The sequence below is a fragment of the Balaenoptera musculus genome, chromosome 9 (assembly GCF_009873245.2).
Source record: "Balaenoptera musculus isolate JJ_BM4_2016_0621 chromosome 9, mBalMus1.pri.v3, whole genome shotgun sequence".
Taxonomy (NCBI): domain Eukaryota; kingdom Metazoa; phylum Chordata; class Mammalia; order Artiodactyla; family Balaenopteridae; genus Balaenoptera; species Balaenoptera musculus.
The window spans coordinates 54,373,721-54,386,441 of NC_045793.1; the positions used below are offsets into that span (position 1 = coordinate 54,373,721).

At 34.3% G+C, this 12,721-nt stretch overlaps 1 protein-coding gene across 1 annotated transcript in view; it reads left to right on the forward strand.

Moving 5' to 3' along the window:
- Positions 1-12,721, forward strand: part of ZNF804B (zinc finger protein 804B) — a 524,148-nt gene that overhangs the window by 507,374 nt on the left and 4,053 nt on the right. Inside the window, exon 3 of the mRNA XM_036863687.1 lies at positions 6,975-7,105. Coding sequence (XP_036719582.1) covers positions 6,975-7,105 — 131 coding nt within the window. The remainder of the gene's footprint in view (positions 1-6,974; positions 7,106-12,721) is intronic.

The window sequence follows — 12,721 nt, forward strand, 5'->3', positions numbered from 1 at the left end:
TGAAGAATCCTTGAATTCCTGGGATAAACCCCACTTGATATAGTGTATGATCCTTTTTATGTGCTGTTGGATTCTGTTTGCTAGTATTTTGGTGAGGATTTTCACATCTATGTTCAGCATTGATATTGGCCTGTCGTTTTCTTGTGACATCATTGTCTGGTTTTTGTATCAGGGTGATGGTGGCCTCATAGAATGAGTTTGGAAGTGTTCCTCCCTCTCCTATATTTTGGAAGAGTTTGAGGATATGTGTTCACTCTTCTTTAAATGTTTGATAGAATTTGCCTGTGAAGCTATCTGGTCCTGGGCTTTTGTTTGTCGGATGATTTTTAATCACAGTCTCAATTTCAGTGATTGTGATTTGTCAGTTTATATTTTCTATTTCTTCCTGGTTCAGTCTCGGAAGGTTGTGCTTTTCTAAGAATTTGTTCATTTCTTCCAGCTTGTCGATTTTATTGGCATACGGTTGCTTGTAGTAATCTCTCATGATCCATTGCATTTCTGCAGTGTCAGTTGTTACTTCTCCTTTTTCATTTCTAGTTCTATTATTTTGAGTCTTCTCCCTTTTTTGCTTGATGAGTCTGGCTAATGGTTTATCAATTTTGTTTATCTTCTCAAAGAACTAGCATTTAGTTTTATTGATCTTTTCTCTTGTTTCCTTTATTTCTTTTTCATTTATTTCTGATCTGATCATTATGATTTCTTTCCTTCTGCTAACTTTGGGGTTTTTTTGTTATTCTTTCTCTAAATGCTTTAGGTGTAAGTTTAGGCTGTTTATTTCAGACTTTCCTTGTTTCTTGAGGTAGGATTCTATTGCTATAAACTTCCCTCTAAGAACTGCTTTCGCTGCATCCCATAGGTTTTGGGTCGTCGTTTTTTCATTGTCATTTGTTTCTAGGTGTTTTTTTATTTCCTCTTTGATTTCTTCAGTGATCTCTTGGTTATTTAGTAGTGTATTGTTTAGCGTCCATGTGTTTGTATTTTTACAGATTTTTTTCCTGTAATTGATATGTAGTCTCATAGCGTTGTGGTCAGAAAAGATTCTTGATAAGACTTCAATTTTCTTAAATTTCCCAAGGCTTGATTTGTGATTCAAGATATGATCTATCCTGGAGAATATTCCATGAGACTTGAAAAGAATGTGTATTCTATTGTTTTTGGATAGAATGTCCTGTAAATATCAATTAAGTCCATTTTATTTAATGTATCATTTAAAGCTTGTGTTTCTTTCTTTATTTTCGTTTTGGATGATCTGTCCATTGGTGAAATTGGGGTGTTAAAGTCCCTTACTATGATTGTGTTACTGTCAATTTCCCCTTTTATGGCTGTTAGCATTTGCCTTATGTATTGAGGTGCTCCTATGTTGGGTGCATAAATATTTCAATTGTTATATCTTCTTCTTTGATTGATCCCTTGATCATTATGTAGTGTCCTTCTTTGTGACTAAAATAGTCTTTACTTTAGTCTATTTTGTCTGATATGAGAATTGCTACTCCAGCTTTGTTTTGATTTCCATTTTCATGTAATATCTTTTTCCATCCCCTCACTTTCAGTCTGTATGTGTCCCTAGGTCTGAAGTGGGTCTCTTGTAGACCGCATATATACAGGTCTTGTTTTTGTATCCATTCAGCCAGTCTATGTCTTTTGCTTGGAGCATTTAATCCATTTACATTTAAGGTAGTTATTGATACGTATGTTCCTATTACCATTTTCTTAATTGTTTTGGGTTTGTTACTGTAGGTCTTTTCCTTCTCTTGTGTTTCTTGCCTATAGCAGTTCCTTTAGCATTTGTTGTAAAGTTGGTTTGATGGTGCTGAATTCTCTGAGCTTTTGCTTGTCTATAAAGATTTTGTTTCTCCATGGAATCTGAATGAGATCCTTGCTGGGTTGAGTAATCTTGGTTGTAATTTTTTCCCTTTCATCACTTTAAATATGTCCTGCCACTCCCTTCTGGCTTGCAGAGTTTCTGCTGAAAGGTCAGCTGTTAACCTTATGGGAATTCTCTTGTATGTTATTTGTTTCTTTTCCCTTGCTGCTTTTAATATTTTTTCTTTGTATTTAATTTTTGATAGTTTGATTAATATGTGTGTTGGCCTGTTTCTCTTTGGATTTATCCTGTATGGGACTCTCTGTGCTTCCTGGATTTGATTGACTATTTCCTTTCCCATATTAAGGAAGTTTTCAACTGTAGTCTCTTCAAATATTTTCTCTGTCCCTTTCTTTCCCTCTTCTTCTTCTGGGACACCTATAATTCGAATGTTGGTGCATTTAGTGTTGTCCCAGACATCTGTGAGCCTGTCCTCAATTCTTTTCATTCTTTTTTCTTTATTCTGATCCATGGTAGTTATTTCCACTATTTTATCTTCCAGGTCACTTATCCGTTCTTCTGCCTCAGTTATTCTGCTATTGTTTCCTTCCAGAGAATTTTAAATTTCATTTATTTTGTTGTTCATCATTGTTTGTTTGCTCTTTAGTTCTTCTAGGTCCTTGTTAAACGTTTCTTGTATTTTCTCCATTCTATTTCCAAGATTTTGGATCATCTTTAGTATCATTACTGTGAATTCTTTTTCAGGTCGACTGACTGTTTTCATTTATTTGGTCTGGTAGGTTTTTACCTTGCTCTTTCATGTGCTGTGTATTTCTCTGTCTTCTCATTTTGCATAACTTACTGTGTTTGGGGTCTCCTTTTTGCAGGCTACAGGTTCGTAGTTCCCATTGTTTTTGGTGTCTGCTCCCAGTGGGTAAGGTTTTTCAGTGGGTTGTGTAGGCTTCCTGGTGGAGCAGACTCGTACCTGTGTTCTGGTAGATGAGTCTGGACCTTGTCTTTCTGGTGGGGAGGACTGTGTCCGGTGGTGTGTTTTGGCGTGTCTGTGAACTTATTTTGATTTTAGGCAGCCTTTCTGCTAATGGGTAGGGTTGTGTTCCTATCTTGCTAGTTTTTTGGCATAGGGTGTCCAGCACTGGAGCTTGCTGGCCATTGAGTGGAGCTAGGTCTTAGCGTCGAGATGGCGATCACTGGGAGCACTGTCACTGATTGATATTACGTGTAGCCGGGAGGTCTCTGGTGGTCCAATGTCCTGAACTGGGCTGTCCCACCTCACACCCGGCCTCACACCCGGCCAGAGCACCAAGACCCTGTCATTCACACAGGTCAGAAGAAAAGCGGGGGAAAAAAAAATGAAAGAAAGAAAAAAATAAAATATTTTAAGTTATTAAAATAAAAAATAAGAAAATATTATTAAAACTAAAAAAGTAATAAAGAAAAAAGAGAGAAAGAAGAGAGTTACCAAATCAATAAACAAATCCACCAAGGGTAACAAGCACTAAAATGTATAGTAAAAAAAAAAACAAAAAAAAAACACATTGTTTTGGTATTTAAATGGTTGCTGTAGTATATATAGTATATTTCTTTAACTTATCACAGTCTACCTTCAATTGTTATTATATTATTTCATGCATAGAATAAGACCTATCAATATTATATGTCATTTCTCCTCTCTTGGGCTTTAAGCTATCATTGTCAAATATTATATTTATAAACTTTTTATAAACACCAAAAAACATAGCTTTTGTCTTTTTGTAAAACAGTCCAGATACGTTCAAATAATAAAGAATATGTCTTATTCATCATTATAGTTACTATTTCTGGTGTTCATTCTATTTTGTAGACACATATATCTACCTGTTAATATTTTCCTTTTCTTCTGTGATATTCTTTATTTCTTATCATGTGGGTGTGCTGCTGTTAAGTTCTTTCAGCTTTTAATATTTGAAATCATCTCTATTTCACCTTTTTTTTTAAAAGGATATTTTCACTGGGTATAGAATTTTATTTTGAAAAGTTTTAAATTTTCTTTCAGAAATTTCAAGTCGTTGCTCCATTGTATTCTCAATTGCTTATTTCGAATGAGAATTCTTCTGCCATCCTAGTATTCATTCTTCTGTACAGAAATATGTCTTTTCTCTCTGGATGCTTTTAACATTTTTCACTTTTTTCCTGGTTTTGAAAAATGTGATTATGTTGAGCCTTGGTGTAGTTGTCTTCATGTTACTTGTGCTTGAGGTTTTGGAGTGTGAGGGTGGGAATCTGTGGATTTATAGTTTTCAGGAAATTTGGAATATTTTCACCCATTATATTTTCAAATATTCCCTCCCCTTTCTTCAGAGACTCCAATCACACAATTGTCCACTGTGTCTTTTCTACTTTTTGAATATCTGGTATACAGTTATAACTGTCTTAATGCACTGTTCTGCCAATTCTATCATCTGTGTCAATTCTGTATTGGTTTTAGTTGGTTGACTTCCTCATTTTTGGCTGTGTTTTGTCACTTCTTTGCATGTCTAAAAATCTTTGATTGTATGTTGGATGTCATTAATTTTCCCTTGTTTGTGGATTTTTGTATTTTTATAAATATTCTTGAATTTGGTTCTGAAATGCAGTTATGTTAGTTGTAATCAGATTTATACTTTTATTTCTTGATAAAATGATGAAAATCATTTGTTAGGCAAATGTAAAATAGTGCTCAATCTATGGCTAATTATTCTCTAGTGAAGCAAGGCTCCCTGAATTCTCTACTCAGTGTCCCAAGAGCTTTTCTAATTTTGTTGGTAAGAACAGGCACTATTCCTGTTCTATATGAATGCTAGGCATTGTTTCCTTTAGTTATTGCAGGTGGTTCTTTCTTGGCCTGGAATAGTTGCCTCACACACATGCACTACCCATCAGTATGCTGAAATTTTGAAGGGCTCCCTCTGCAGATCTCTGGGGGGATTCCTTTGCATAGTCTTGAGCACTCAGCATGGGCCAAGCCAAGACTGTGGCTAGAGGTCTTCCAGTTTTCTGTGTTCCTTAAAAGTATTTTAACTTTGCTGACTTCCTCAACACAGCAGTTCTCCATCCCACTCCCCAATCTATCTTAACTTTTCCTGTGTGCTTCCAAAGCATCCATCTTGTGTCCACTCCTGTTAAGAAGCTCAATACTATCTTATAAAAGTATCTGTTCATTTGTCTGTCTCCCTTGAGGGAAAAATAGTTGATTTGTACATTTCTATATCCCTAGTACATAGTAGGAGTTAACAGTATTTGCTGTTGGATGAATGAGACCAAATTCTCAATCATTTCTGTAACTCAGATATAGGAGTACAGTATTGGAATCTGAAAGGCTAATGAAAGAAACAGGTATACCTGGAAGTTTCAAACAAGATTCCAATAATGAGATTCAAGTATCAGATATTGTGAGTAAATGAATCAGCTTCCTCTCCTAGGTGGTTCAGGTTTTATATACTAGTAATATCAAATATTAAATAAATATATTGTATTTTATGTTCAGAAGTAACTGAGAGTTAAAAAAAAAAATCCCTCTCCTCTTTACCAAAGTAACCATGGTCTTTCTTTGATGCAGTTGAACTGTATTCTCTGTGGGCTCCTAAATTATGTTGTATGATTTCCAAAAGGTCTTTGCTCATAAGATAAGCCTTAACCCCAAGAACTAGATTATTCTGCACATGGGGGCTGAGGAAATGTGAGTAGAAGAGTAGTAGAAATACGAATTTTTTATAAGCCTTTCTGTCTTCTGACCAAGGCTATCCTTTAAGGTTTAGACCTTGTGCTGTTATCAGCTCTAGAGAATTGTTGATCCTTTTTTTTTTTTTTTTCTGATAACACATGGGCCATAATTTTATTTTTTGAAATCTCCTGGTTTTTAAAAGGCTCTGAAGCTTTTGTCAAAAACCGAGTTCAGGTTGACTCTACTCTTCTCCCTGTGGCTGTTTCTAGTTCTGTGAAACGCTTGTTCTTTGTGCTCAGAATATTCTCTCTTTGAAAGAATACTCTGCCTCCTTCCTTAAATACTTAGCCTGGAAGCAGTTATTTGGCTATCATCTCCCCTGAGTATGTTCCCTTTCAAGAAGGAATCTAATGATTGTTAAAGGTCTTGGCACTTGTTCTATGGGGTGTGGGGGGTGGGAAATAGTCTACTACAACGTTATTATCTCACTTGATAGCTATGTAGTTTTTGCCATTCCTGGAAAACATGTTTTTATACTTGATTTGGGAAATAAAAGCAGATTAAATGGACACACATTTCAGGTAGTTTCAAGTCACTTTATATGGGTTAAGAAAGGATAATCTTCAAACATACTCTTAAATCAGGATTAAGACCCAAACTTCAAGATGCTCATTTGATTGTGGCTGTTTCTCAATTTGTTCAATATCATTAGGTGAGCTTAGTGACAGATTCTGAAGTAGAAATCTGAACAGGTAATGAGTAACATCCAATCATGTAAGCCAATTGTTTTAGAGAAAAGATTAATTAAAAGAAGTAGTAACTAAATTTAAATCAAGCAAGGCCAAGCCTCTATCCTGAGTTTAAACCCCTGACCCATTTTTTTCCGCCTGGATACAATATAGAAATTTGAATTGGATAAATATCTCCACCAGAAAAAAAATGAGTTAAGAATTGCATTTAGAGCTTTGAACTAAATCTTTTCACAATAACAGATGTTCTTTACTGAAACAAGCTCATTTCACCCAGTGTATTTAATCACACCAATTTTCAGGAATGAGAGTAAATATGTTTTATAAGTGAGAGGGCTGGGGACAGTGCATGGAGGAAAGTGCATCCCATAACTTCCTCTCCCTTTATACACATTTATATATTGCACATTTTCCCCATTTATGTTTTCACAGGCACACAGATGATTGCAAATACATACCCAGGGTGGTCCTTGTCAGGACTGGGGTCCAACTTTGCAACACATTTCTGCAGTGACTGTGACAAGCTTTGATAAATAACCCAGTTGACAACTAAATTTATCTTGGAGCAGAGAATAGAATTGATGGAGAAGGTGCTTTTTGTCTCCCTATCCAAAAATTCACCTTTATACCCAGGACAAAGTTTAAAAAGTAAACTTTTGGATGGAAAAAGATATATTACTTATTCATAGTGTCCTTTCTGTTTGTCTTCTTTTGTCCACAGAGACTGAAAGAATTAAAGCAACGTGAATTTGCTAGAAATGTAGCTTCCAAGTCATGGAAAGATGAAAAGAAACAAGAAAAAGCACTTAAGCGACTTCATCAGCTGGCTGAGTTAAGGCAACAGTCTGAATGGTAAGAATTAAAGGTGCCTAAGATAGTTCAAAACTCTCTTCAACTTCTGGGGAAATTTCAGTGATAAATTTACCTGGTTCACTATAACAACGTAAACAAATTATAATAAATCAACAGATATATCTGAAGGCAAGTGTTCCTAATAGTTAAAAGTCTATAAATTAATGACTTTGACATCTGGGTTTTTTCTTTCCCAATATTGTTAATGTATTCTTTAATGAAATGATCCAAGAATGATTCTAATATACTAGCATTTATTCTATCCAAGTGATTTATATGGATCTATATATCTCTTTCTAATTATTTTGAGTTTTGTAATATTAATTTTGAAAACGATAAATAGCAATGCATCTTTTTGGGGAGGAACTAAATCTTCTGTTCATTCTTCTGCACACACCTGAAACTAGAATAAATGGCACTATCATTGTCTGGATGACAAACAAGATGTAATTAATGCAGTTAAATTTACCACATAGTGCCATTTAAGTTGATAATTATAACAAGCATTATACTAATACATTCTTGTAGCTGAAAAATAGAAGTTTTACATGAGCTTAGAACTGCTGAATGTTTTGAAGTGAGGAGATTGTTACCTGGAACTCAATTACATTTGCAGATTGTGATTTGTGTTCATATGAATCATAATTTAGAACACTAATGTAGCTAATTAATGTAGTTGACAGCATCCTGGTGAATTGTAACACTTATAGCTCTGTGCCAGAATTTAAACTCCTATTGTTTAAATGAAAAACAATATACAGGTCTTCCCTGGTGGTGCAGTGGTTAAGAATCCGCCTGCCAATGCAGGGGACACGGATTCGAGCCCTGGTCCAGGAAGATCCCACATGCCGCAAAGTAACTAAGCCCGTGTGCCACAACTACTGAGCCTGTGCTCTAGAGCCCATGAGCCACAACTACTGAGACTGCGTGCCACAACTACTGAAGCCCATTCACCTAGAGCCCATGCTCTGCAACAAGAGAGCCACCGCAATGAGAAGCCTGCACACCACAACGAAGAGTAGTCCCTGCTCACCACAACTAGAGAAAGCCCACATGCAGCAACGAAGGCCCAATGTAGCCATAAATAAATAAATAAATAAATTTATTAATAAAGAAAAAGAAAAACGATATACAATAAGCTTGGGAGTGAACAACTCAATTATATTAGCATAAAATATTAGACCTCATATTTACTTTTAAGAAAATATTTATTTTTTAGGATCAATTATGAGTAAAGACACAGTATTCAGCCTTCAAATATTCATGTATTTGCACCACTGTCTTAGAGTAATTGAATTTGCTTATAAAAATACAAGAAAAGATAATCATATTAAAAATAAGTGAGAAATTTGGTATAAAGAAAAAATAAAGGTTGGAAGACCATGTGTCCAGAGGTGAGGTTAATACAAAAATGCATGCTCTTAGGGAGCATACGATCATAGAAACAGGACACATACCTGGTACCAAACTTTTTACTTGCCAACACAATGAGGATCTTAAAATATGTTATTCAAACACATTGTCAATAAGATCTCAGACAGCCCTTGTCAAAACAGGACTTAGAAGGAAAAGTCTAATGGTTATTAGGTGGCATGCAGGAGAAAACTGAGGGAAGATGTTAATTTCCAGCTGATTAATTATGAGGTACAAAAAAACTGAAAAACTAAGACAAGCCTCACTATAGAGATACACCCTTTAGATAGGTTCTTTAAGGCCACACAACAGAAAATCTGAGTAGCCTTAATGTAATTTTGGTTCTTCTGTTACTCTGCAAGTTGTCACACTTTGACATTTCTCCTTACTCATTCTGTATTTTCCTTTGGAAGAAACAGACAAAAGATCAGAGGAGCCTTTATGGTGATGATGCTTTCATTTAGAAGTTCTAAGTTTGTAGATCTACCCATGAAGTGTCTTCCAAAGTAAAAGAAATTAAAAGATATACTCTACTGGGGTTGAGCTGCCCTTTAAAAATCTTATCAATTAAACAGACACAAACCTAGCCATATCCTCTATAGAGTAGGTAGGCTCTCTAGGACCCAATCTGATCATATTGTTAGGGAAATGATGGGTATTCAGCTTTCCAGATACATAACTTGGAACTAGGCAAATTATTTCGTTCATTTTCTATTACCCTCCATCTGCCCTCCAGGCAATTGTTCTCTCTGATTAAGTAAACTCATGGCCTAAGGGAAGTCACTTAATAGCATTATTAAATATTTTCACTTTGGCAGCTGAATTGACAAGTGAAAAAAAAATCACCCGGGTTACTTCTCCCTTGGAAAACCTTTGTCCTTTATTCTCATAATGAGGGCTTCTGAGTAAGATGCTACAGATAACAAGAAGGTTCTTCCATGGCCCTCTGGAGAAGAGAGGTGAATTTGCTGGTAGTAAGAATATTTGAATCAGACTGATGAAAAAAATGGTGGCAGAAAACTGTTAATGGATCTTGAAAAGGGCAGTCAACCTTGGTCAGCTCTTGGGTAGATCAACCCAACATGGTTCCTCAGCAAAACTAGTTCTTTTATTGGGGGAGGAGAGAGATTCACTCTGTTTGTAAACTTCTACTATGTGTAAGTCTAAGTATAGTGCACTTTGATATGGACATTTTTTCAAATTTTAAAAATTGTAGGACCATTGATTCTGAGAATATAAAGTTCTTTACATAAGAGCTGGATAATGTGGGACATTAGGAAATTACATCACTTAAAGAAATCTTGTTATTTTGATGTGCTTTGTTTCCTGTTTAGAAAGTGTACTTCTTGAACAGGAGAGAATTAAATTGTGCATATGCTGAGTTACCAAGAACTGAAAGTTGAGGGGAACTATTGGAGTGGACAATCCATTAATAAGAACTAAAGGGCTAACTAATGTCATTTTAAAATTATAAATAAAAATAATTATGTAAAAAAATGCAGAAATAAACTAAATGTTCTAGAGGAGACAGTGAAATCATAAATGAGGGTATGACTATGAAGATTAAACCTTTAACTTTATGATGTCATAAGGCATAAACTTGAATTAAAATAATAGAATTTTAAATACCACAAAGATAGAAAACTAGGATTTTAAAAAATAATAAAAGTAAATTAGATTTAAAATAGGGGTAGGGCCTTCCCTGGCAGTCCAGTGGTTAAGACTTTTCACTTCCAATGCAGGGGGCTCGGGTTTGATCCCTGGTCAGGGAACTAAGATCCCACATGCCTTGCGGTGTGGCAAAAAAAAAAAAAAATTAAGATAGGGGAAATTAAAGTTTACAAAGCAATGAGATAAAAGTTTAAAACATAAAAAGAGGTATAAAATATTAATAATGAGGATAAAATGTTAAACTTGTGAAAAAATATAATCATAAGTGTATATTGAACTGTAAGGTGAGAACAAGAATAAGGACAAAGAGAGCAAAATGTAATACAAAAACAATAAGAGCAAAGAGGTTTAAAAATATTTGAAAGAATATAAAAGGAAGAAGCTTACACATATTAGAAAGATAAATGGTAAAGGAAACAACAATACAGGAAAGAATGTTTAGACTAACATAAATCAAAGCAAGAAAATGCACAAAACAGTGCCAGAATAATACGCAAAAATATTATATTATTAAGGGAAAAAATGGAATATAAAAATAGTCAAATATCTGCATCATAATGGAATCAGAAAGGGTAGAGTGATGATATACATACACCAGACTTTTGAAATAATTTTTGCTAAGTGTAGTGCAGATAATATCAGATTGAAGTTCCTAGAGAAGGTAACTTAATACAGATGTATTACTCCTACTTACTCCAAAGTCATGGAAAATATGGAAAAGAATCTTTTTGGCACTGAGGCAAAATTCAGTGCTGCAGATGTTTCTAAACCTCATCCTTCTATCCCCAGGCTACAGGCACCTTTTCAGAAGACCAATAACTATAGTAAACCTCTATGCTTCCTATTTCTCTTTATGTTTGAAAGAAATATCCAGTAACCTGTATACCATCTTAGAGTATTTCCATTTCTCATATTAGATATGCCTAAACACCCTCTCTAAAGAATGTAAAAAATGATTCAAAAAAGAAGATTAATGCGATGATTAAGAGAAAAGCTTTCATTATGAAATAGTTACTGTAAGGAGCAGACACTTTAAAATTTTTTCTGAAATTAGTTTTCCACAAGATTCAAAGGAACACTACAGCTCTAATGCTACAGGCATTATTAGTTCATGGAGAGAGGACAATCTGAAATTATTAAGGACTGGTGGCTAAAATTATTGTTTGTAAATTAAAATTTGTATGGGTATAGTGAACAACAGATTGGACACTGTAAAATATTGAATCCATAAAACAGAAATTAAAAACAAAATTTTTTTTTCTGAACTAGAACAAAAGACTAAACATACTAGACTACTAATATAAGTAGTAAGACCAAAAGATATATTCATGAGAGCAAATAAACTTAACTTATAAAGTCCAGGATAAGAAACTAAGAGAGGGAAGAAGAAATAATCAGAGACATCAGAGAAGAAAATGTATCTGAACTGAAGAAAATTGAATTGAAAGTGCCCAGAAATACTGGCAAAAATTAACCAAAAGAAATCAATTTGTAACTATGGCCTGGTATATTATGTGTATATATATATATACATAATTTGTTGTATGTAATAAATATAACAAAATACATTATATATAAATAAAAAGGAAAATTTACAAAACCATATAAATACATGAGCAGATCTGTTTCAGTATGAATAAAAGGAGGCTAGTTAAATATGTCTCTGTAATAGTAAACATACAAAGACAGTGAAGCAATGTACATGAAATTTGGTGGACAAAAGGAATGTGACACCAGAGTTCTACGACAGTTGGCTGAATAGTTAAGTAAAGGCAATAAGAAAGAATTTCTCAGATGGAGGGCTAGGAAAGGACTCCTGCCCATTAGAATTTAAGCTACATATGGAAAAGATATCAGTTGTTTTAGTACTGTTTACTCAAGCAATAAATGACTGCATAAAAGTGAAGTAAACTTTGAAAATAGAAAAAGGCCAACAAAACACATCCAAGAATGTGAAAAAAAAAGGAAAAGAAAGCCAACTCAAAGCAAACAAGCAAAGCAGCTCAAAGCAAGCCAGCTCAAAGCAAGAAAAAGGAAAAGAAAGCCAACTCAAAATGATGTGATTTGTATTGCTTTCCCTCCAATAAGATTTGTTTTGTCGTAGGGGTTTCACAGATAGAACATTAGAGGCAATTTTAATCTGAAGAGTTTCATCTCTTGTATGCATGGGTCTTTCCAGTTTTCTGACTGAATTAAGCTCAATAGAATGAATAATCTTTAAAAATCTGTTAAAAGATAAAACATATATGCAAAAAAAAGATAGAAGAAAAATATTTTGGTGAGTAAGAAGCTAAAAAAAGGGTTTCAGACTAATTGAAGATATTGAGATGGCATGTAAATGTGTATTACTTTCTTATAATTGATCAAATTAATGGCAAATCATAAAGAAAGAACTAAGCATCCTGTTTCAAAAGGAAACAAACATGAAAGAATTTTAAGACTGAGGAAACAAAAATTATAGAATGCTAGAACTTTAAACAAAAAAAGCAAATAAAAGAGATAAGTTTATGCTTTGGAAGTGACTTTTAATTC